Genomic DNA, 27,409 nt, shown 5'->3' on the forward strand with positions numbered 1-27,409 from the left:
GGAATGTGTCTTATTCATGTACTATATCAAATATCCATTTCTTATTCCTATGCAATCATCTTATTGGTCATTGCTATTTATTTTTATATATTTGTTTTTAATTGACAAATAATTTTTTATGTATAAGTCAGACACAGTGTGATGGTTTTATCTAGGCATACTTTGGGAAAGATATGTTAAAAATAATTGACATTTCTCAAAAGAGACTAATGAATGTTTAACAGATATAAGTCAAAATGCTCAACCTATCTAATTATCATGGAAATGAAAGTTAAAGCCACAGTGAGCTATTATCTCACGCCTATGAGAATCCCTATTCTCAATATGATGAATACTAAGTACTGGTGAGGATGAGGAGAAAAGGAAACACTTGCATATTGTTGCTGTGAGTATAAATTAGGACAAGCAAATTTATTTCTCTTTCAATAAATTTATGGGGTACCAATCGTGTTCTGTTTTTTTTTTTTTCTTTGATGATTGTATGAATTATACAGTGTTAAATTCAGGACATTTAGTGTATCATTCATTAAATGAATTTAGGTTTCACCCAGTACATGAGATTTGATCCCTCAATCCCAATCACCATCCTCCCTTCTGAGTCTTAAAAATCAATTTTCTCATTACCGCCAATGTAGAGAATAGTATAGAGATTCCTCAACAATGAGAATTGAATTACCATATGATCCATTACTCCCAATTCTTCATGCATATTCAATTGAAGCAAAACCAGTATGTAGAAGGTATATCTGTCCTTCCATGTTCATTACAACAATATTCATTCTAGCCCAGGTATAGAAACAGCTGAACTTTCAACCATCACATGAGTGGAAGAAGAAAATGAGGTGAATTTACACAATGAGCCTTCAAACAGAATGAAATTCTCTCATTTGTGACAACATGTTTTGAACTGAAGGACATGATGCTAAATAAAGTAAGCCAGGCACAGAAAGACAAACACTGTATGATCTCACTTATCTGTGGAATCTAAAGAAAGCTGATTTCTTAGTGGGAAGTGTGGTCACCACAGAGAATAGGATGGGGAAAGAGAAAATCAAAGGGTACAAAGTATCAGTTTGTGCATTTTTAAATATTCATAGACCTCTAAAAAGAAGTACCATGATATCCTTACTTAATTATATCCATTAAAATGTAGTTATCTTCTAATGCTACCATTATAGACAATATACTAAATTATATATTTTAACGTATAATTTTTCTTAAATTTGAAATTTTTCTAAAGTCACCCTAACCCTAAGTACCTGGCATGAGATTACTACATCAAAATTTATTGATGCATTTAAAATTTTTAAATAAACTTGACTTTTTGCTTAAGTGACTTTGAAATCATTACTTGTTTGACTTTTATATTTGCTTTGTGAATCAATATTTGGAATTTTTATAAAATTTAGGAAAGATGTATGTTTTTTATTTTTATATTTTTTATTTCAAAAAAAATGAGAGTACAAATATTTTAGTCACATTTTATAGCTTTGCCTCTCGGTAGCAAGGATCAGAGGTGTGCCCTTCCCCTCCATGATGATCAAGGCATCTTTCAGATGTGGGCTTACCCAAAACCCCTGAATCCCTCTTGAACACCACCACCATTTGAGCACCATAGTGTTAATCAGTCAGTACCAACTTGATGGCAAGTACATGTGGAGCCATTCTTCTGATCTTGTGTCACTTCACTTTGGATAATGGGCTCACTCAATCCAGGAAAATATAAGCAGTCCTGGCTCACTGTCATTTGTTAAAATTGAGTAATATTTCATTGTAAACATATACCAAATATTAATAATCCACTCATGAATTGATGGGCTCATGTGTGGCTTTTATTTTTAGATTTTAAAATTGTAACATGCTAATTAATTTTATTTCATCAGAATTTGTATCTTCAAAGGTGTAAGTTCTCATCAAATAATCAACATGTGTCCTGAAAATTTCATCAAACTATAGGAGTTCCCTCTAAGAAACCCCATGGGAAAGGGTGAACTGTAATGGAGATTGAAGCTAATGACATATTAATTTCCCTTAGGATACCCTAGGTCACTTTGTAAATCTTATTATGGCTTGGCTGGGGAAACATTAGATTGATAAAGCATTCCCTGGGTCCTCAGGTAAGAAGTGGCTCAGGGTAGAATGAAGGGTTGAGCAGCACTGAAATGGAATGGCAGACATATCCATCTCCCCAGGTGGAGCATTTTCTGGAAACAGCACCAAAACATGGCATCATTGTCCTAAGAAGAGTCAGAGATCTTAACTATCTGCCTAAGTTTTGTAAATCCTTTTGAAATATTTTTAAAAAGGACTTTTTTAAGAAATGCTTTTTCTGAAACTGAGAAAGATGACTTTGAAATGAAATATCAAGGAACATAGTTCCCTGTCATGCAATTTCCATATAAAGATGGGATCCAAACTTCAGTGAGCATCTATCTTTAAGTTGCAAAATTATCTTTTCCTGCATTGACTTCAGAAGCTTGTTTTTTATTTGAATTTAATCAATTACCAAAAAAAGAGAGTCTCACTAATTACCCAGTAAGTTTATGGTGCACTGTTTAGGACAAATAGGGCTGTCTAGACTTCTTTTTTTCTTTCTTCAAAGCTAATTATTATTTATCTAGATAACATGTATGTAAAAATACAGGTGCGACTTTATGTGTCCCTTTGCAATCTCTCAGTGGATTGTCACTGTGCACATCACATTCTGCTTTAATTGAGTAATAAAAGAGTTTTCTTTTAATTCCCTTTTAACTTTGTGAAGAGGTCTTCTTATTTGGAGACTCTTGACTTTTAATATTTCCTGAACACTTTCCAGTTATTAACTGAGTAGCACCTAAGTGGACACACAGGTGCTACAGTAATAGGGTATTGGGGAGGTGAGAGGGGGGAGGGGGGCGGGTATATACATACATAATGAGTGAGATGTGCACCATCTGGGGGATGGTCATGATGGAGACTCAGACTTTTGGGGGGAGGGGGGGAAATGGGCATTTATTGAAACCTTAAAATCTGTACCCCCATAATATGCCAAAATAAAAAAAAAATGCAACATAATCATAAAATGTGTCCACCACTTCTAAATTAGAAGGGCTTTGAATATTAGATTCCTTCTTGAGCTTCCAGTCTGCAACCTGCAACTCTGCAGCAGAGAGCTTCACTGTCCCCACATCTACACACAGTAAGTTCTCTAGGCCTCTTTTGTGTCTACTGTCCCTCCAGAGCATACTTAGTCTAGTTTCCTGTAAATACACTCTCATAGGATAATAATTAATAGCTCTATCCTTTCTCTAAATGCATCTCTCATCTTTAGCACTGAAATCGATTCAGAGACCATGGGGCTCAGACACAATGGGAACAAGATAATCCAGACTTGGTTGGACACATAAACTCCCTTTCTGCCTTCTCGTCTTGCCCAAATGCCAGGAAATGTGCAGTGAGCCCTACTGAATTCATGCCTCCCTGGAGACCTAAATCTGGTGCTCTGAATTCTGGATCCAAGGTTCCTCAGGATGCATTTGAGCAGCTTCCAAAGAGGAATTTCTCTTCCTGTTTTCATTCCCTCTCTGTACATGCAAAACATACAAAAGTTCAATCCAAACTAGACCTGGCCTGAACCTGGAATTCACAAAACAGTGAGATACTATGGACTGAGGAAGGACCAAAATCTCAGGGGAGACATATGCTTCAGTGTAAGAGATCAACATGGACTTGTAAGTTGACTTTGAAAGGACCTATTTGGAGTGAGTGTAAAGAATTTTCTAGGTCTTGTGTAGTGTCATATTATAGTTGTGTGAGAAGAATAGAAAGAATGGCACTACACCTAAATTTTTCTGCAAATTATTGCACACTTACTACTCACCTTTTTGGTATAACAAGGATTAAATCACACAATGTAAATGCTGTTCACAGTGCAACAAACCATACTTCTGAGCACATAGCACATGCTCAGTAGACATTGCATTATGCTGCTCTTCACTTTGGAAATTAAGCATATGTTGTGATGAGTGTTGGGCAAAAGGCAGTATGTATGCTGTGCTTGCTTTCTCTACCTGAGTGCTACTAATAATGGATTTAGGTTGAGAGACATCAGCACCAAAGGGGGACCTGACAAAGAACCCAATGTATGTACCCCTTCCACACCAGCAGACCACACATTTCTTGGAGTGAGGCCCACAGTACCACATGATTTATATTCACAGTGATGTTTCAGAGACAATTTTAAGGTAATTCCCTCTCAGCCCAGGATTTCAATTAGGATAACCTGGCTATATTGAAGAAACACCATCAGCTGCCTGTTGGGCTGTATGGGAACATTCATGTGTTTTTAATTGTGCCCCAAATAATTCTAATTTCATAATAGGGTCAATCATTAGGACTCATGCATACATTCATGAGAATTGAGTTGAGCCTTTGTTCAAGAAAGAAGTCACAGTTTCTGCTCTATTGAGTTTGGTAGAGGCAGATCAGTGTGGTCCATATTCCCACTCCTGTTGCAGAAACTCCTGGCACCTGTAGCAGGGGGAGGTAACCAGAAGAAAAGACAGTAGAACCTCCCATTTTGGTCTCCATGAATTAGCTGATTATAGCTGACTCTTTACTGTGAGTAAGAAAAAGTGAGTGTAGCTCTTCTTCATTTTATGTTCTTCCTGCTTGTGAGTGTTGTGGAAACAAGGGGAGAAATTGTGCTGACTCCTTTCAGGGCAGTCTCAAGATTTAATTCTCATTGTTCTACACAATATCACCTGAAAAGAAATTTTACAGTAGGAGAAGAGGAAGAAGAAATGGCTTGTTTTCAGGTAAGTGTGTCCCAGATTTAGGTTGTGTCCACTATTTCTCCTAGAAAGTCATGTAGAACTTCAATTTTTTTTTAACTTGTAAACCTTTACTTCTTTAACTGATGTGTATGCCTAATAAGTTTTGTAACTACTTTTTTTAATATCTTCTTATGATAGTCAAGGAGCTCTGAAAAATCATTCCTCCCTATATAACGGAGCCTGCTCTACATTCTTTCCCACAAGCTTCTTACAACAATAACCAAGTTTCACAAGAAATGTATGACCTGTAATATTGAAAATGTTCCCATTTTGACAGATCAAGATAGAATAATTTGGATGTCTGAGATTCCTGTTGGAGATTGGACATATTCTTTGAATTTGAGTGAAGAGGGGGAACATGTACTCTCAAAGTTTTATCTCGATGCTTCATCAGCTCTATGTCAAATATTATTAGGAGAATTCAGGAATAGGATAGCATTGTTTGCCTAGGATATTCAGAAAATCATGGAAAAAAGAGAGAATAGAAGACTTGTTCTGTATGATGCTAAAGTATTTACATACATTATTAAAGATAACAAAACATGAGAAGTATCTGTATCTGAAATTTTCATAAAACTGATGATTCCTCATGATTGCATATTGTTGTCCACTACCATGCCAACAGTGATTTTGTATCCTTCTCTTTTCAAGGGTGCCTAACACTAATTTTCCCATTAAAGTTGTTCATTTCATTCACTTGCTTAAGATGCTCTCTGACAGATTCCTCCAATATAAAGTTAATTGATTTTTTTCTTTATCATTAAGTGTCTTGTGGAGACTTACTGAGAGTTTTGAATGAGCCATCACATTTAATTGGAAGCTCCCCTTTCTTCTTATACCTTGCTTTGAAAAATGAGGGCTGTCATCTGTGTTCTGTTTAGATGAACTGAGATTAATTCAAATTCTACCATTTATGGGATGTTGACAAAATACTCTCCTTAGGCAAGAAGCATTGTTATCAGCAATTATATTATGTGACATGCAGAGATTTGGACCCCACCCCAAATCTCCTGAATCAGAATCTGTATTTTAGCAATATCTCCAGTTCTTTATTGTACTCGTAAAAATTAGGTGACACCCTCTAACTGACTATGTTTTTCAATAGAAGAAATATGCACAATTTATTGACATGATGTAAATATAACACCAATAAATTTTTATTACTATTGTAAGGTCCTTAATTTTGTATTAAATACTTTATCACCCAAGGCAGAATCATTTGCACACAGTTTCATACATCTTTTGTGATATTCATTCCAGCATATAAGAGAATGTGTTCAATAATATCAATGTGCTAAAAATTATCTTATTGGCTAATTCCAGTCACTCATATGTCAGAAACTGTTCTCATAACTCATTTTCCTTGTAGTCAAGTGAATAACTCTCTCTATGGTGACTTGGGAAATATGTGTCTTTTTACAGGAGATGGTGACATTCAGGGATGTGGCTGTAGAATTCTCTCCAGAGGAGTGGGCATGCCTTGACGATGCTCAGCGGAATTTGTATAGGGAGGTGATGTTGGAGAACTACCGAAACCTGGTCTCCCTTGGTGAGGAACACATATATACCAAATTCCTATTCCACATTAAGGTCATTATTTTATTTTTGTAGATACTTTCTTAAAAGTTTCTACTTTACATGAATGAATTTCTCATCCATGCTTTTACAGAAACTTTGAAGATTGTCGTTCGGTAAAATAAAATTATTAGATGTCTCATGTTATCTTAACCCTTTCCCTTTCTTGGGCCAATATGTATATTTCACTCTAGATTAGTGGTTACTCTAGAAATCAGGGTATATAATAGTTGCCTGTACCTTAGAATAGAATTTCCAGCTCTTATTTATTTGGTGCTAGTGGGAATTGGTGCTCTAGTCATAAATTAGAAAAAAATTTTTATCATTCTACAGGGTCTGTGAGAAAACAATATGTTGCAAAGGAATTTTATAGAATCTTCTGTAATGTTGTGTCTACTAAGGATAGCACTGCATTAGTAATTGGAAAGTCTTCAGTAAGAGTCATGTGAAATTTTTCTAATGAAATAGGTCTTGTTGCCTCAAAGCCAGAGCTGATTGCATGTCTGGAGCAAAGGATCGAGCCCTGGATTATGAAGAAAGAGGAAACAACACTTAAATATCCAGGTAGGTAAGATTCAGTGAAGCACATAACAAATCTTAGAGAGCCAAAGCTCAAAGAGGAAGGCAGATATTAAAACGTGGCTTGGAATATGCTGTTCAGTTGGAAATGATTTTTAGAATCCTGTGTACGTTGCTCTTTATCTTCCAGAAGGACATCTTTTGTCCCAGGCTCTTAAACTCTCTAAGAATTCTACCCATAAAGTGATCATCCTTAGAAGTCAGAGCCATACTTTCTTGATGGCTTATAAGGGACTACATTATCTATTAGCATTTGTATTGTTTAGGAGTTATGGGACTATATGTGCATATTTTGAAGACCACTACATTAAACCATACTTTGACAGGGTTTTGGTCTCCTGCCATTTCTTGAGTACAGTGGCTGATCATAGCTCACTGCAAACTCAAACATCTGGCTCCAGGGATCCTAAAACCTCTGTCTTCCAAGTAGCTAGAACTATGGGCATGAGCTACCATGGCCAGCCATTATTTTTCATTATTATTATTATCTGGTAAAAATGGAATCTCCTTATGTTGCTAGGGCTGGTATAAGATCCTGGCCTCAAGTCATCCTTCTTGCTTGGCCTCCAAAAGTGCTGGAATTATAGGTGTGATCCTCCATGCCCAGCTCCATGTTTTAAGTTCCTTTTGATGCGTCATTTCTGAAATGTGTAAAGGGGAACAGTGGACATATTTGGATTTGTTTCTGTAATACCAGAAACCCTAGGGACAGATAATTTTCTGCATCATGATTTCCAATTCTAAGTTTTCAGAGGCAATTCTACAGAAAGTCAGGCTCACTAACTTTGTACAAATGCATAGCCTCTGCCTAAATGTAAGAAAATCTAATCTTATTTCAATTCTAAATAATCTTTTTCTAGTATAAATAAGAGTAAATTTTCAACTTTATTATAGCCAAATACCAAAACTATAATATAGTTTATTTTGCACGCTTACCTTATAGAATTCCTAAATATACTGTCTCATTCAGTGTTTCACATCCATGAATATATTTATACTCCCAATTGATTCACAATATTTTGATAACTTATATTCCATAATTTCCCCCGTTTAGTAGCATCATAATTGTATCATTCATATGTGTGTATGTGTGCATATATTTCTGTGTGGAGGATGTTTAATGGGTGGAAGTTTCCGCAAATAATAATTAAATAACTGCATGTATTTATTGTACACACTGTAGTGATCTGATGTGTGTATAAATAGTAAAACAATATAATTAAGGTAATAAACTGTTCCATCATCTCACATAGTTAGCATTTAATTATAGGGAGAACATTTATTAATAGTGAGGTCTATGGTCTTAACTAATTTTAAGCATATACATTATTAATAACTCTAATCATGTTGCCATACAATAGATCTCCACGATCTATTCATCTTATAACTAAAAGATTTTACCATTACACATCTCCTAATTTTTTGTGACTCTATACCCTGGAAACTACTGTTGTACTCTTTATATTTATAAATTCAACTTTTTAAAAATAATTATCCATAGCAGTAGTTATCTTTCTGGGAATGGCTGATTTTACTTAGCATAATGCCTACTACGTCCATCCATGTTGTTGAGATGGCAGGATATTTATCATTTTCATGGCTTAGTATTAGTATATGGTATGTTTTTGTACAGGCATTTTTTAATCTATTCATCAAAGCATGCATTTAGTTTGTTTTTATTTTCTTGGCAAATGTGCATAATGCTACGATATATATATGGGGGTGCAGAATCTTCTTGAGATACTACTGATTTTACATGATTATACTCATAGGTAGAATTAGTGAATGATAAGGCAGTTATGTTATCTACATGTTTTAACAAATCTCTATGATGACACTATCCATTTACAATCAATAACAGTCTACAGGGATTAATTTCCTGCACACTCTTGTCCTCACTTGTTATGTGTCTTGTTTTGGACATTAGCCATTTTAGCAGTTGTTAGGTGATACCTTATCATAGTTTTCATTTGTGTTTACATGATGTTTTGGCAATGCTGAGTTACTCTTTGTGTTTCCTGTTGTAAACTGGTATGTTTTCTTTGAAAATAATCTACATAAACTTTTGCTTATATTTATGTGGGTGATGACATTGTTTTGCATTTGAAAAATATGAGTTTCCCAATTATTTGGGGTATTTACATATTATACAATATATACTTTGAAAATACTTTCTCCCATCCTATATGTTTTCTTAGTTTTTTCCCTTGCTGTACAGAGGATTTTAAGTTTGATGCAGCCCAAATTTTTCCAATTTTGTTCCAGTGCACTTTGTTTCATATCAAAAAAAAAAAAAAAAAAAGAAGAAAATTGCAAGTCTTATGTCAAGGTTTTCCCATATTTCTTATTTTCTTTATAATATTTTTAAAGAAATATTAGAGTTTTATGTATTCCATTTAAATCTTTGTTACATCTGGAGTTAGTTTTTGGTATCATAGAAGAAAAAATAGTCTGCTTTTTTTCATTTGTTTTTGGGTATCCAGTTTTCTAGCACCAAGCATTGAAGAGCCATACTTTCTGCATTGTGCATTGCTAGTGCCTAGATAAATGTTACTTGACCTTATATGTTTCGGTTTATTTCTGAGGTCTCCATTCTCTTCCATTGTTATTTTTGTTAGATTCATGTGAACATTTTGCTGTTTTCATTACTCCCACCTTAAAATTTAGTTTGAAATCAGAAAGTGCGATGCTGGAACCTTTTTTATTCTTTCTCATTATTATATAGGGCTCATCAATGGTATTTGTGAGATCATACAAATATTAGAAGTTTTTGGTTAATACTGTCAAGTAATGTCCCTGGAAATTTGATAGGGAGTGCATTGAATGTATACATTGTTTTGGATAATATCATTCTATTCACTGATGCCATCTTCAATTTCTTTTATTAATATCTTATAGTAGTCAGGGTAAAGGGTTTTTTTAACCACTTTAGTTAAATTTATTTCTTAGAGATCTGTTTTCTTGATGGTATTGTAAATGAGTGTTTTCCTTTTTCATTGTCTACTTTATTGGTGTATAGAAAAACAACTGCTATCTGTATGTAAATTTTACATCCTGTGACTTAACTGAGAGGCTTTATTACTTTTAAAGCTTTCTTCCTTTCTTCTTTATGGTTTTTGATCTATAAGATAATGTCATCTGTAAACAGTGTTATTTTTACTTTTTCCTTTCCAATTTGAGTGGATCTTGTCATGTTCTTGCCAAACATTTCTGCTTAGGTGTTGTAGTCACATGATAAAATAGTAGCATTAACAGTAGTTGCACATTATATTATGGTGGTATGTGTGCATATGAATGATTAAATACCTTTCCCAGTTTTTATAAACTGGATTTGGAAGGTAAAGATTTTTTTCTTTTGAGTACTTACACTAAAGGTATCTCCACTGGGTTTTCAATGAAGAGTTGCTGTAGCTAGGACACAAGACTTTCCCTTGCTCTGCAGTGGAGTCTGCATCTGGTGGGCCAGTTCCAAAGGGCTTGGGTGGTTTTCAATCCTCTCTTGTTTCTGGGTAAACTGGTTGCCTTCAGGGTTTGGATGTGTATGACACATACTAGGGCATGGTTGTTCATTTCAGTCTGCATATTTTAGGGCTAATACCATAAGCATGGGTGGGCGTGGCTCCCAATGAGTACTTTGGAAGAGTCCCTGCAGGTCACTGTGTGGATCTATGCTCTGAAAGAACTGGACATGGACTATAGTTCAGACTGCTGTAGCAGAGTCACAGTTCTGCTTTACAGATGATAGCAAGACCAAGTTATTCAGGTCTGCCTCCATGGCTGCAGATAGCTGTGTCTCTCCCAAAGTCTCTGGATGAGCAGCACCACTCCCACTTTGTCACAGGGAACCATCGGTGACTCTGTGTATCCAAGATGGTTGACCCATGTTGCAGTCTGTATTCAGGACAATGGGTCCTTAAGTTTGTCAGCTGGATCAGAGCCTGAATATTCTAAATGACCCTCCCAGATCTATTGTTCCACTAGAGTTTAACGACCTTCCATTTAAGTCCCCAAATTCAGATAATTGTGATTTTCCATGGATGGCTGCAAAATTTTTGTTGGTCTTTGGGAAAAAGTAAAATAAAACAAGTGTATCCTTCCCCTCCCACCATATAGCTGCTTTGCTCTCTTTATATATTTTAAATTTTTGATCTGTTCTATTTCAATTTTTATGATTTTTAGAATCAAAGGTTCAGAATGACATAGCAGCATTTCAATTTCTCTACATTCTCACCATACGTATGTATCTGCATATGCTTTTATTTATTTAAAAGTTCCCAATGTAATGGATGTGATGTGATATACTATTGTGATTTTGTTTTGCATTTCTCTAAAGATTAACAATTTTAAAATGCTTTCAAATTATGTTTGGCCATTAGTATATCTTCTTTGCAGAAATGCCAGATCAATCTATTGTCCATTTGTTAGTCAAGTTATTCATCTTTGTTTTTGAATTTTAATCATTGTTCATTTATTCACAATGTTAACTTCTATCAAATATGTGATTTGCATCTATTTTTACCCATTTTTCAGGAGGCATTTTTAGTCCACTAAGTTTTTCCTTTGTGCAGAAAATTTGAAGTGTGATACAATGCCATTTTTCTTCTCCTTTTTCTTGATTATCTATTTGATGTTACATCTACTAAAACAGTACCAGGACCAATATCAGGATGTTTCTCTTATATTTTCTCTAAGACTTTTATACATGTATTTCTTATGTTTTAATATTTAATTTATTTAAGATATATTCTCTATAGTGCAAGGGAAGGTACCAACATCATTTTTTTCCTCTCATAAATATTTAGTTTTCTACCAAATTTATTGAAGTGACTCTTCTTTTTCATTGCATGGTCATTGCAATCTTGAGGAACCTATGTTTGGACATGCACACAAGGTTTATTTCTGTGTTCTGTGTTCTTTTGTTTCATCTCATTGTCTTTGTGCCAGTAGCACATTTTTTTATTCCTGCTGATTTGTTTTCAAATCACGAAGTGCTATGCCTCCTGTTTGTATATCTAAAACAGTCTGGCTATTTATTGTTCCAAGACACTTTAGAATTTATTTTTATATATCTTCAAAACAAGTATGATAGGACTATTATAGACATTGAATTAAATTTGTATATCACTGTAGATAGTTTTGACATCTTAACAATTTTAAAACATCTGACCATTGAGCATGAATGCATTTAAGAGTGTTTAATTTTGACATATTTTTGTATTAGCCAGTTTCTGTATTGCTTTTGAGTTCTAGTTCCACTTCATTTTTGTTAAAAGGTATGTTTTTGTCAAAAGTTGTATGTTTTTAGGTTTCTTCAACTTGATAAGACTTAAGTGTCCTAACACCATTTATCATGTATGATGAAACCGTAGTGTATTCTGCTGCTTTTGACTGAAGAGCTCTGTAAATGTCTTTTACATCTTACTGGTCTATAATGTTTTTCCCATTATCTGTTTTCTTATTTATCTTCTGTCAAATTTTTCTATTCATCATTGAAAGTGAGGTCTTGCAGTCTGCTGTAACTAGTGTGTTGCTAGGTGTTTCTTGCCACACTTCTGTCCATACTTTGGTTCATATTTTTTAATATATTTAGAAGCACTGATATACAATATATATTTAAAAATATCTATGGTACAGTATATACATTACATGTACGTCATCTGTCTATGTGTATTCTGTGCCATAGATTTCTCCTAAATGACTCATTTTCTCATTATGAAAGTCTTTGTCTCTTCTGATGGTTTTTGACTTAAAGTGTATTTGCTTTAATTATTGCCACAATATCCTCCTCTTATTATTTATGTAGATTTTATGTAGATAATTTATGTAGATCCCCCTCTTATTATTTATGTAGATATTTATGTAGATTTATGTAAATTTTTACTTTCAACCAATTTGACTTTTTAGAGCTAAAAGAAGGCTTTTGTAGGTGGCATGTTATAGGGTTCTGTTTGTTTTTATTCATACATACATCTTATTTTTTCATTAGAAAGGCTAAACCATTTATATTTAATGAAATTTCGGAAGGAAGAGTTTGCTGTTTTTTATTATTCAAAAACTGAAATTGAGAATTTGAAAAGAATTGCATTTAATCTGTAGATCAATTTGGACATCTACACAACATTAGGTCTTCTTCCCTTGAAGTAGAACGTATTCAAGAGTGTGTTTTTTATTTTCCTATATTTGTTAATTTTTCTGTGTTTCTTCTATTATTTATTTTCAGTTTCATTCCATTCTAGTTAAAAATTAAAGTGTGTAAAATAACAACTTTCTAATATTGGTTAAGACTTGTGGCAGAACAGGTAGTTTTTTAGGAAGAACGTTTTATGAGCTATCAAGAAGATTGTATATTCTACTATTATTCTGTAGAGTGTTTCCAATACACCTGTTAGGTCTACTCACTCTATAGTGTTGTCAAACCTTTTGTTTTCTTATTAATAATTTGACTAGTTTTCTTATTATTGAAAATGGAATATCAAAGTATCCTATTATTTTCCTGTCCAATTCTTGCTTAAATTCTGTCAATGCTATTTAAAATATACTTGAAAACCTTGATGTGAGATAAAGATAGATATCATATATATGTATTATTTTCATAAGCCCTCCGTGAATGACCACTTTTTATATTTAATGTCCTTGCCTAATATAATTTTAAACTCCACTGCTCTTAGATGCTAAATGTTTTCCTGATATATCTTGCTAGATATATCATTCAGATATATTCTGCCAGTTTTAGTCTGTTGTTCTCACCAGGTATGAAGTCAAGTCACTTTAGATAGAATATAGTTGGATTTTTTAAATCCCTTTATTTAACTGTGTCTTCTGACTCTAAACACTAGGACATAAATATTTACATAATTTTCTCAAGGGAAGGACTTACAATTTCTCTAATGTTAATTGTTTTATTTGACTTTGTCACTATCTTTTCTTTCTTTCCTTTCTTTCTGTTCTGCATTGTGCCTCACTGATTTTGAGTGACATATTTTGTTTCTTTGCCTGGCTTTCTTTTTTTATCTCTATAAACATTTCTTCTGATGTTCACTGTGAGAACTATGTAAAATCTTTTGAACTTGCAACTTATGTTAAATGGATAACTACTTAACTTTGGTTGCATACAAAAATTCTTAATCTTTACCTCTGCCCTCACCTTTATGATATTGATGTCAATAATTATATCTCTTTATATTGTATACAAATTAGCACATGGAAATGATCATTGTTTTATTTTGCCTTTCAAATTTTATAGCATAATTAAATATTTTGCACCATCATGATGATAATGCAGAATATTATTCTTGATATGTGCATATTTTTTCCCAGAGAGTTATGTAGTTGTCATGGAAGATAGAAACCAGCCTTTGTAAAGGCTATAAAAAGACAGATGTGTGGACATGTGCCTATAGCTTCATTCTCTTTTGATAGGAAATTCAGGACATGGGATTTTTCTACTAAAGCGATAATTCACTATCAGCATGGAGGAAGGGCTATGATGGATAAATGCAACAAAGTTTCCTTCCCCTTCCATGAGGTTTTTGGTGTTATTCTAATTTGGTTTTCTATGAATAATTACCAGTTATGATTTCTAAAAGAATTATAGTTGTCAGTATATTTTTAATTTCATACATCTATGATGGAAGTAATACCATGGTATTCTATTGTGCTTCATTGCTAATGTGCTTTCTATAGTTTTATATATTCAAATTGTGAAGTATATTCACCTGAGTCTAGTTAGTGAGATACTTTGTTATTTTCATTTCTTTCAGAATTGTCTTCAAATTGCACCAAAGACCTATTGGTAGAGCAGGGCATAAAAGATCCATTTCAGAAATCAATAATGAGACTATGTGGAAGCTGTGGCCTTGAAAATATACACTTAAATAGAGATTGGGAGTGTGTGGTTCAGTGTAAGAAGCATAAAGTATGTTCTGATAGTCTTACCCAATGTTTGTCTACTTGCCATAGAAAAATCTTTAAATGCTATAAATGTATAAAAGTCTTTAGCAAATCATCAAACCTAAATAGACACAAGACAAAACATACTGGAGATAAAACTTTCAAACTTACTGAATGTGGCAAAATTTTTAATCACAGCTCTAATGTACCTGGACATAGGAAATTTCATACCACACAGAAACCCTACAAATGTGAAGAATGTGGCAAAGCCTTTACCCGTTGCACACACCTTACTCGACATAAAAGAATCCATACTGGTGAGAAACCCTACAAATGTGAAGAATGTGGCAAAGCCTTTACCTGGTGTACAAACCTTACTCTACATAAAAGAATTCACATGGGAGAGAAACCATACCAATGTGAAGAATGTGGAAAAGCCTTTACCCAGTGCATACACCTTACTCAACATAAAATAATTCATACAGGAGAGAAACCCTACAAATGTGAAGAATGTGGCAAAGCCTTTACCAGGTGCACATACCTTACTGAACATAAAAGAATTCATAGTGGAGAGAAACCCTACAAATGTGAAGAATGTGGCAAAGCCTTTACCAGGTGCACACACCTTACTCAACATAAAAGAATCCATACTGGTGAGAAACCCTACAAATGTGAAGAATGTGGCAAAGCCTTTGCCTGGTGTACAAAACTTACTCTACATAAAAGAATTCATACTGGAGAGAAACCCTACAAATGTGAAGAATGTGGCAAAGCCTTTACCCGGTGCACACACCTTACTGAACATAAAAGAATTCATACAGGAGAGAAACCCTACAAATGTGAGGAATGTGGCAAAGCCTTTACCCAGTGCTCAACACTTACTACACATAAAAGAATTCATACTGGAAAGAAACACTAAAAATGTGTAGAATGTAGCAAAGCAAAAATAGACTTCACTCTACATAAATGAATCCATACAGGAGAGAAACCATACAAATGTGAGGAATGTGGCAAAGCATTTTCCCAGTGCTCACACCTTAATCTATATAAACGAATTCATATCAGAGAAAATTTCTATGAATGTGAAAATGGTGGCAAAGTCTTTAATAACTGTTCACATCTTATTCCACATCAAAGAAATCATACTAGATAAAAGCAAGATAAATATGAGTATGTAAGTGCTTTACCAAAGTATTAGCCTTAAAATGCATAACAGTATTTAAAGTAAAAAATAATAATGTAGACGGGTGACAATATCTTTAGTTATAACAAAAATCTAATTGGACATGGGAGAACTTACACTGAAAGAAATGCTCCAATATTTTCTCCAACATTTCTCAACATCACAAAAATTTTAAGTGATGGAAATCTTACAAATATAATGAATGTGAAAAAATATTTATGCAAAAGATATATCTTAGAGATCAACAAACATTGATACTTAAAACTACCTTAATAAATTTCAGAATGCAATTAATCAAGAATCAAGTCTAAACATATATCAGAAGACTCACAGTGAAATACACTAATGCACTAACACATTCACACATTTCTTTAAACCAGATTGTTGATTATAGAGAACAACACATTTAAAATAGTTGATTTTTTTTATGTCAGCTTTAAAAAAGAGAGAGATTTTGTGAGAGTTATAATTACATGTAAAATATACTCTCTTGTCAGGTTTTGGTGAAAATATAATAAAGTATAATTTTTTTGCTATTTTTGACAAGCAAATACTGATATTATTCAACTTTAAATACAGTAGATGGGATACTTTTATTCTTAGCGTGTATGTAAATGTGTGTGGTTAATCATAGCTACATCACATTTATTAGAAGTCTTTCTGTATTAGTAGGCATTATTCATGTACTTTTCCATGGAAAATTAAAAACACTGAAATGTAAGACTTATGAAATGGAGAGGTACTATGGAGTTTTATTATAACAAAGAGTATTTTAAGTGATGTATGATGTAGGTATACAGACTAATGTTCTTCTCATTATAATCAGAATGAAAAAATTACAATATTAAAAATAACTTGTTTTAGCATTGTACCTTATGATAATAAAATAGAATGAAATTTGGAATATTTTTAGACTACATGTAAACTGAATTTGTTTCATTAAATTAAAAATATTTTAATGTGTCAAACATGTTGTAGATTGAATGAAGTGTTATTTTGCACCAACATTAACCTATCCCATGTTACTCAAAGTTGGAGGTAATGGATTGTAAAAATGTACTTTTGGGTTACACAGTACAAAGACATCATTTGTGATCCTTTTTATCAGTGGCTCTACTTTGAAGAATAATGTTTCCAAAGCTTTTATTCATTACATTAATAATTACATAGTTACTGTAATGCTTATAATAAAGATCTTGCACTTAGTGAAAAGCCATACATCTCTGAACACAGAATGACTAGTTGTTACATTCTATCCTACATTTATCTTTCAACATGCAACCTGCCTGGCCAGTGAAACAGAAATAAGCATATTTTTTATTTATATTGAATCAAATATACTAGTACATCATGGTTAAGTTGAACTATAGTTGTAGTATATTTACAAAGTAAGTAATTATGTTTGTGTTAATGTGGATTTATACTTATTTTGAACAGAAAAGAAGAAACATTAGACAAAATGGGTAATTTCAAAAGTGTTGAGAATTTACTAGCAAACTAGAAACTTCAAAGATTCTGAAAGGAAATATTTTGTTCACTTTATGTTGAATTAATTGTTTAAAACCCTGAATTTTCTGAATTGGAACCTGCCCATGTCAATCCCCTGTTCTTACATGCTTATTACTCATGCTAGACCTACTATGTTATTTTATTATTTCAAAGTTCATTAAGTATTGTTTATATGACCTGATCTGCACTTACAACAAGGATTGTTATAAAACTTAACGGTGCTCATAAAATTACCTGAAGATGTATTTCCACAGTGTAGTAATTTCATTTTACTTATTACATTCTATATTTTTATTCTAATTTGGGAAGCATACTGAAAGCTCTTTTTGGTTACGGTTTCTTTTACTTTTGGTCATCGAACTAATCGATTTATTCACTTTAGCAGGCTACTTTGTTCAGGTAAACACTAAGAAGGATATATAAATTATGGAGTTGTTTTTATATTTAAATAGAAGAAATAAGTACAGGACAGTGTTAGACATGTAATACACGCTTTATAATTATCAGTCAATATTTACGTGGGAGTGAGCTTGTGGCTCCAGAGAAGAGATTGAATATGTCCAGGGTAAAAAAAAGTCACTGATTTTGTATGAGGACTGAAGGGACCTGCAGAACAACCAACTCTCGGGATTTAAAAGTGGAAATTCTGCTTTCATTTTCATAATTATCTCCAGTTTTTTGCCATTATTTTTATCTGCATTCCCTGCTACAACTGTATCTATGCCATTCTTCTTTCCACCTGTGCTTGGGCTACAATATTCTCACTGGTGTTCTCACCCCTGGCCAGGTCACACAGTACTTTAAAAGTTCTGATGAGAAGTTTAGAATTTTTTTAATTTCGTGAAAAAAAATTTAACTAGAGAGCTTGAGGCCATGTCAACCTTGCCGATCATGACATGGGGACAGCTGAAGAGGACCTATGAAGAAGAATACAGAATGCTGAAGTCAATGTCTGTACCTGTAACATCTGTAAAACTCTTTCTTGCCATGATCTACATAGTGAGCATGGTGGTAAGAATGTCTGATAACCAGACTTATCATTACTCAGACTATATTCCCATTATACCTTTAAATAAAATTGTCAATTGGGCTGTCATTTCTAAGTAGTTGGTAATTATTCTAATTGGCTTCCAGTTCCTTATGATTATTATGATCCAATGAAACTCAATGAGGAGGACACTATAATTAATAAATATGAAGTCGAAACAGAAGGCCCTCCCATATGTATTGGTAAAGGTATTCATTGTTTAAAACCTGCTACTCAAATCTAGCTAGTCACCTGCAACTCTACCAGTGATAAAACTAAAGCCTGGTTATTTCTTTTAACTGTCTCCTTTTTTTATGCTTCTGGACATACTAAATTTGCACCTATAGATGTACCCATCTGTAAGGAGGTAGTAATTTCTGACCCTAAAACCTGAGTACAATGGAAAAATTGTAAAAGTCACATGGGACACATTCTTACTGGGTCACCTTCTTGTGGTTATGTATTATACTGGAGTCCCAATGGGTATCCTGCCTCATCTTACAAAGTTAAAATCTTCATTGGAACAAACCCGCCACCTCGATGTCTGTAAAACACACTAACTTTGAAAGTCATATTACATGGCTCAATTATGGTATGAGCACTCAGCTCCTCATAGTTTAGATGGCCTTATTCATCAGCAACTGTGGAAATTATCAGCTGCTTTACACCCCTTGCAGGCCTGGATTACCACAAGCACATTAGATATAGACAGAAGCCGAGAGTGGAATTTGTACCTAAACTCTACTCATTATATTCAACCTTGTGTTAAATTGCCTTACTTATTCATGATTGGACATGCTATCTATGATGAACCTTCCATCTTAGTGACTTGTAACAACTGTTCTTATTTTTCCTGTATTTATTATTCCATAAAATTCAATCCTCATAAAGAAACACTTTATAGTGTTCTGAAAGGCAGAATAGGGCTGTGATTACCTGTTGAAATGCATAGAATTTGGCAGGAAACCCCAGGAATGTTTGTTTTCAATAAACTACTTACCCACAGTCTTAAATGTACAAAAAGATTTATTGGTCTATTAATAGCAGGTACTTTGGGGATTATTGCTGTCACTGCATCTGCCACCATGGTCTGTGTAGCATTACAGCCAGTCACAAACTAAATTTTCCCTCCAAGTTTGATATTATTAGTCAGATGATCCACTTTCTCAACTTAAAATCTATAAAAAGTCCACCATAATAACTTTTAACATTATTTTACTCATTTACTTGTGCTTATTTATAAACTGAAAAAAACTCCAAAAAAAAAAAAACAGCAGTCAGAGGATCGACACATCACCATCATTGACATACAACTGAATCAACTCATTTCTAATAAAAATAAAAAGGGGGAATATGTTGGAAAAAATATGATTGAGGAATTAATGAGATGTATCTAATAAGACCATTATTTTATTGTATCACCCTATGTTACTATATTAAAGACAGAAACAGGGGTTAGCAGGGTTTAGCCCTGAAGGAATGTGTGAACTCAATAGTTCACTTATCAGAAGCTGCTATCAAGGGAGGGCTCTCATGGCTCCAGTAGGGATTTTTTCCAGAAAGGATTCCTGGTATCTCAATACCTGTGAGCTTCCCTGTTTCCTTAAAATACAAGGCAGTGCCAATATGACTCACAGGATGGGACCCAGAGACAATGAGTGCCCTTTGGCCAGAGACATGCCTCTGTGTTCTAAACAACCTGTTTATAGAGATCTGTTCCCTGTTCTCCCCTGACTGTCTACCTTTCAGTCCACAACAACTAGATCAAAAAAATATAGGGTCACTATACCTCTTTTGTTATACCTTTGTTAATTGATGACTACCTCTTAGAACTTAGCCCTTGAAAGACTTTGTACCTATTTGTTCACCTATATAGAATTGAAACCCTTTGAGAAGAATTTTGACCCCAACCCACTTCATGTCTCCCATGTAACTGCATTCCTTGATATTTAACATGTTACCCTGAAAACTGATATTTGATATCTTTGATTATAAAAACCTATGTAAATCTAACTATATTGCTAGACATTCATGGGGATATGTCCAGTCTCTTAAGTAAGCTCACTGTTTTATGTGATGTTTTTATATAAAACTATAAACTGTACCTTAGTCTCTGAATATTCTTTTATTCTATTTCCTATCAATTTTTTTATCCTCTGTGGCTACTCCTATCTAAGGGAACAGGCTTGATGGAGAAAAGCAACTGATCTCCTCAGAGCTGTGCCTCAACTCTCCCCTATACTCTATTCCATTGGGGATGTGAATCATCCCTTTGTCCAGCCTGTCCACACTGTATCTGCCACATTTTTTATTAGCCCTGACTTGCTGTCTCAGATATCAGATTGACTATCATGGTACCACAGTTTGTGTTTTCAAGTAACACTTATTTTACTTAATAATGAACACAGAACATGAGAGTAATAATGTTAGTATATTGTTTTAATTGCTCTATTTTAACATTAATTACTGTTAATCTCTTACTGTGTATGACTTATAAATTAACATTTATAGGCCGGGTGCGGTGGCTCACGCCTGTAATCCTAGCACTCTGGAAGGTGGAGGCAGGAGGATTGCTCAAGGTCAGGAGTTCAAAACCACCCTGAGCAAGAGGGAGACCCTGTGTCTACTATAAATTGAAAGAAATTAGTTGGCCAACTAATATATATAGAAAAAAAATTATCTGGGCATGGTGTCACATGCCTGTAGTCCCAGCTACTTGGGAGACTGAGGCAGAAGGATCGCTTGAGTCCAGGAGATTGAGGTTGCTGTGAGCTAAGCTGATACCATGGCACTCACTCTAGCCTGGGCAACAAAGTGAGACTCTGTCTCAAAAAATATATATATAAAAACTATGTACATATAGAAAAAATTCAAAGTATACACTGGGTTTTGTATATATCTGTGAATTCAATCATGCACTGAGAGTCTTAAAATATATCTCCCAAGGAGAAAGGGGGACTCCTGTATTTTTTAATAGGTGAACTAATAAGGTCATTTGAACCCAGAGTGCTATACTCTAGAAAATGTTTTTACTGTCAAATTTGATTTTTAAACAGCATAGAAGGCTATGTACCTTTTCTATTTCTTGTTTTATGATTTCTAAAAATTTATATCTTTATGGAATTTATCCGTTTGTCTTAAGCTGTCAAATCTATTGATGAGATTGTTAGGACTATTTCCTTATAATAAATTGAAATCTGTATGATTTTTAGTGATGTTCCATCTTTATTCATTATATTGGTCATTTGCATTTTCTCTTTTTTTCTATTATCCCCTAGATTAATCTAGCTAGAGGTTTATCCAGGTTGTTGATATTTTCAATAAACCAGCCTTGAATTGATTGGTCTCTGTAGTCCTCCCTATGTAAAGAAACTCAGACATGAGTTTCTGATCTAACTCAGCCAGCATGTGATGAAATCTCTTTGTGTTTCTGAGTGATGCAATGGTTTCTGTAATGATATAAGTAGAAGAATAAAATTACAGTGCTGACTTGTCACACACACAGCCAGCAAGCATTTACCCAACACACACATCTCCATACTGTGTCAGGCATTAGCAAAGCAGAGATTGATTAGGTATACCTGTTGATTTTAAGTAACTTAGATATAAAAAATACATTTAGGAAAGTACCCATAGATTTCAGGTAGAGCATATCAAATTAACATAAAACCATGGGCCATAGAACCTGAAAAATATTGTAAAAGATGACATGCAGCTGACTATAAATATTTAGTATATGTTCTCCAGACAGATGGTAAAAATGGGAGGGAGGAAGCCTTCCAAGTCAAAAAGCAAGAGGTAATAAGAGAGAAATTTTGAATAGCTTGCTGGACTCTGAAAACTGCAGAAATGTCTAGAGAACTCGTATGTTCAACACTATGTTTTTCAGTCCTAGTGACATTGTGGAACACATGCCTTCCTTACTGAATTAATGAATAATTGAATGAATAAAATATACAATGGGGAAAATCACAGCCTTTAAAGTCAGTGTTTTCATACTTACTAAAACCAGGGGTGGCTTTATTCCCTCTGCTGGAGATATTTTGTTTTCTTTTTCTTTTTTAAAAATAAACTATATAACAATAGCAACAAAGAAATTAAAGTACCTAGGAGTATACTTAACCAAGGAGGTAAAAGACCTCTACAGGGAGAACTATGAAACACTGAGGAAGGAAATAGCAGAGGATGTAAACAGATGGAAATCCATTCCATGCTCGTGGATCGGCAGACTCAACATCATTAAAATGTCTATACTACCCAAACTGATCTACAGATTCAATGCAATACCTATTAAAATCCCATCAGCATTCTTCACAGATATAGAAAAAATAATTTTACCAAAGAAGACCCCGAATATCAAGAGCAATTCTAGGCAACAAAAACAAAATGGGAGGTATTAATATGCCAGATATCAAACTATACTACAAACCTGTAGTAATTAAAACAATCTGGTATTGGCACAAAAATAGGAATATTGACCAGTGGAACAGCTCTGAGAATCCTGATATAAAACCATCCTCATATAGCCATCTAATCTTTGACAAAGCAGACAAAAACATACGCTGGGGAAAAGAATCCCTTTTCAATAAATGGTGCTGGGAAAACTGGATAGCCACTTGTAGAAGGCTAAAACAGGACCCACACCTTTCACCTCTCACAAAAATCAACTCATGCTGGATAACAGACTTAAACCTAAGGTATGAAACTATTAGAATTCTAGAGGAAAATGTTGGAAACACTCTCCTAGACATCGGCCTAGGCAAAGAGTTTACGAAGAAGTCCCCAAAGGCAATCAAAGCAGCAACAAAAATAAATAAATGGGACATGATCAAACTACAAAGCTTCTGCACAGCCAAAGAAATAGTCATGAAAGTAAACAGACAACCTACAGAATGGGAGAAAATTTTTGCATCCTACATATCCGATAAAGGGCTGATAACTAGAATATACTTAGAACTCATGAAAATCAGCAAGAAAAAATCAAATAAGCCAATTAAAAATGGGCAAAGGACTTGAACAGAAACTTTTCTATAGAAGACAGAAGAATGGCCAACAAACATATGAAAAAATGCTCATCATCTCTAATCATCAGGGAAATGCAAATCAAAACTACAATGAGATATCACTTAACTCCAGTGAGAATGGCCTTTATCAAAAAGTCTCCAAATAACAAATGTTGGCGTGGATGCGGAGAGAGAGGAACACTCCTACACTGCTGGTGGGACTGCAAACTAGTTCAACCTCTGTGGAAAGCAATATGAAGATACCTTAAAATGATATAAGTGAATCTACCATTTGATCCAGCAATCCCATTGCTGGGCATCTACCCAAATGGTCCAATGACACTCTACAAAAAAGACACCTCCACTCGAATGTTTATGGCAGCACAATTCATAATTGCAAGGCTGTGGAAACAGCCCAAGTGCCCATCAATCCAAGAATGGATTAATAAAATGTGGTATATGTATACCATGGAGTACTATTCTGTTCTAAGGAACAACGGTGATATAGCACATCTTATATTTTCCTGGTTAGAGCTGAAACCCATACTACTAAGTGAAGTATCCCAAGAATGGAAAAACAAGCACCAGATATATTCTCCAGCAAACTGGTATTAACTGAGTAGCACCTAAGTGGACACATAGGTACTACAGTAATAGGGTATTGGGCAGGTGGGAGGGGGGCAGGTATGTATATACATAAGGAGTGAGATGTGCACCAACTGGGGGATGGTCATGCTGGGAACTCAGACTTGTGGGGGGGAGGGCATTTATTGAAACCTTAAAATCTGTTCCCCCATAATATGCTGAAATAAAATAAAAAAATAAATAAATAAAACAATAATATAAGAAAAATAAATAAATAAATAAACTATATTATACAAAGTATCTAGAAGAATCAAATTCATACAAAGAAAAAGTTAAATGGTAGTGCCAGAGACTGGAAGAATGGAGAAATGGAGCTATGTTTTCTGGATGTAAAAAAGTTCTGGAAATTTCTTTCACATAGTGTGAATACACTTAACACCACTGTACTGCATACCTAACAATGTGTAAGATGGCAAATATTATATTGGGTGTGTTTTACCACAATTTCAAATTTTAAATTACCTATATAGACACCAAGTGATTTAGAATAGGAGAGGGTTATTCTGTCTATATTATCACATTGGTGATATTGGCTACATTGCCCAGAATGTTTTCTCAGTCATGAACCCCCATTTTTGTTTTCATTTTTGCTTTTTGTCAGATAGTCCTAGAGGGTTTTGATTCTAAGTATCTGCTTAAAAATGGGAGAAGTTTTAGAACTCTTCCAAGACTTTTTTTGAAAATAGATATCTAAGATGAGTTCTAATATGTCCATTTCCTTGTGGGTTTGCCCTAGACTGCAAGCCCTTTCCTGGCAGTATTCAGAGACAGTTCTAGTAACAAGGCAGGTCCTCAGAAGCCAGGGCATGTGAGTGGAGCAAGAAGAGGGTGGGGAATGAAATAAGATCCTGACAGGTGGGAAGAAGGTGGAAGGGATGCAGACAGGAAAATGGGTTACCTGAGTGAGATCTTCCCCAGTAGGGGAGTAGCACATCTGTGATTTTATATGGATCCAACAGAAGACCCTGGACAGGGCCAACTGCCAGAGAGTACTGAGAGAGCCCTGAACTGGATCAAGCAGTAGCAAGGCCACCATGGCAACCAGAGGGAGAAGGTGATCTAAGATGATATTCATCAGAAGTAAATTGATCCCATCTAGGGAGGAGGAGAGGGTGGAGGAGTGAATGGGTACATACACACCTAATGGTTGCAGTGCTCACCGTCTTGGGGATGGACACACTTGAAGCTCTGATGCTTGTGGAGCAAAGGCCCTATACATAACCTAAACATTTTTACCCCTGTAATATACTGAAATAAAAAGAAAAATTAAAAAGAACTAAATCTTGTGGGAAACATACCACAAGGAGCTACTAACACAGAAAGAATATACTCAGCATTACAGAAGCCCCCTTCGAAAGTGAGAGATATGGTGATTGGTACAATGGGCAAGAGTTGGGAGGACACCCCAGGAAAGAGGAGTCAGGGTCTGAGGGATGGGGGTTGCAGGTGCCAGTGACAGAGAAGACGCCTTTTTGCACACCCAAAACTCTTTCATAGACTTCAAAAAATTAATTTTGAAGGGTTCTCATTCCATATTACATTACACGTATTGGCTATATGAAAATTAATCCACAATGTGATTCAATAATATTGTTGTGTGAAAAAAGAAGAAAGGCTTTTGATAATATTTCTTTGCAAATAATTATATTTTGCAAGGTTTTCATGTTTTGATTTTGTTTGTATTTTGGCTTGTTTTTAACAAGCTAGAGGTTTTACATCAGACTTCTGATTTTGTTTTAGACCTTTGAAAGTTCACAGGTAGTAGGTTCTAGGCCTGTGTTGTTCCCTGATAAAATAACCTTACCCTGCACACTTCACTGTACACACTCCTTGGGCAGTTTTATCTAGTCCTGTCATATCAGCTTCCCCTAAATGCTACAAGTGCTAAAATGCAGCTTCAGGTCCACATGACAATCCACAGCCCAGAGATGGTTGCCTTCCCTGGGTAACACATACTCACACTTAGCAGGTGGAAAGCTAGGCTTTCCACTGTGTTCCTTCTTTCACACCCTCTGTGGTACTTCAGATCATCTTGTCTCAGCAGAAGACACCAAAATCATTCATCCTATGAATTTGAAAGCCCAAGAGTCATTATTAAGGCATATCCTTCACTTGATATTCTTAACCACTTCGGTACTGTGCTTACTGGCCGTTAAAACTTGCCCTCTGCCAACACTCATATTCTGCCCGATAGTTTGTGCTGTACATTGATGACAAATCCGTTTTGCTCTTGTGTGATGAGGAAAGCGTTAAAGCACTGAAAGCTTGCTTTACATTATAGGCAGCTTTAGGAAAATAACTATAACAACTCATAGTAAGGACTTGTTAAAAGGTCACAGATTTGTAGTAACTTATTTGCTGAACATACACACTGCAACTACAGAGATAAAAGCTGTAAAAGTAAAAGCTTTTGGTTGTTGCCTAAGTCTACCTCAGCTGTGCACCTTCACATCATGGCTGTTGGCTAAAGTCAATACTCGGCTGTCCGTTTTCATCTGTGGCTGTTGATTATAGTTGATGCTCCTGTAGAAGTGGTAAGTAGGCTTAAGTCTCATTGATTCCTTAATATTTCTCTTACCTGATTCATATGTTCCTACCTGAGTAAAAAATACCATTGTGCACTTCATCTCACCTCTAATAGTACCTGAAACTATCTCTCTCCTTCATCAATGCCAAAGCCTCAGCAGAGCCCTAGTCACTGCCACCTTGATTGGTCTGATGGGTTCCCAACTATGCTTTCCCCCTGAAAGTTGGCCCCTGCAATCCCACCCATACACCTCTACTAGCTAGAGGGATGATAAAAGGCCAGTTTTATCACATCAATCCCTCTACAAAATTCTTCAGAGCCCCCACAGTTTCTGAGCTATCAGAATCAATATATAAATCTCCTTAGTATTGAACTCTAATTCCTGATAGTTTCCTTCCATGCTCTCCTTCATCATTCCACCTGTGTTATTTTCATAAATGTTTAAGTATCTACTATGCACCAGCCACTGCTGAAGCATCCTACACATGTCCCATGCTCTCTCACCATTTACAAATAAATTGAATTTCTAATTACACCATGCCATTTTCTACCACTTTACCTATGCAAACATTGTTTTTTTCTCTTCCTGAACTCCTTCTCCAACTCCTCCTGTGCCTAATTAATAACAGTCCATATATGCCTGAATACAGAGATAAA

The 27,409-nt window shown here is 34.8% G+C and overlaps 2 protein-coding genes across 2 annotated transcripts in view; both read left to right on the forward strand.

Moving 5' to 3' along the window:
• The first annotated feature begins 6,452 nt into the window (after positions 1–6,452).
• On the forward strand, positions 6,453–15,777 carry LOC142865678 (uncharacterized). Its single transcript, XM_075998860.1, has 2 exons — positions 6,453–6,505; positions 15,057–15,777. Exons 1-2 carry the CDS (start codon positions 6,453–6,455, stop codon positions 15,775–15,777), a joined length of 774 nt encoding a protein of 257 aa, XP_075854975.1.
• Positions 15,778–18,441: 2,664 nt separating this feature from the next.
• Positions 18,442–27,409, forward strand: part of LOC142865679 (uncharacterized) — a 172,970-nt gene continuing 164,002 nt past the window's right edge. Inside the window, 1 exon segment of the mRNA XM_075998862.1 lies at positions 18,442–18,561. Coding sequence (XP_075854977.1) covers positions 18,442–18,561 — 120 coding nt within the window.

Source organism: Microcebus murinus, chromosome 31 (assembly GCF_040939455.1).
Source record: "Microcebus murinus isolate Inina chromosome 31, M.murinus_Inina_mat1.0, whole genome shotgun sequence".
In the NCBI taxonomy this organism is placed as follows: domain Eukaryota; kingdom Metazoa; phylum Chordata; class Mammalia; order Primates; family Cheirogaleidae; genus Microcebus; species Microcebus murinus.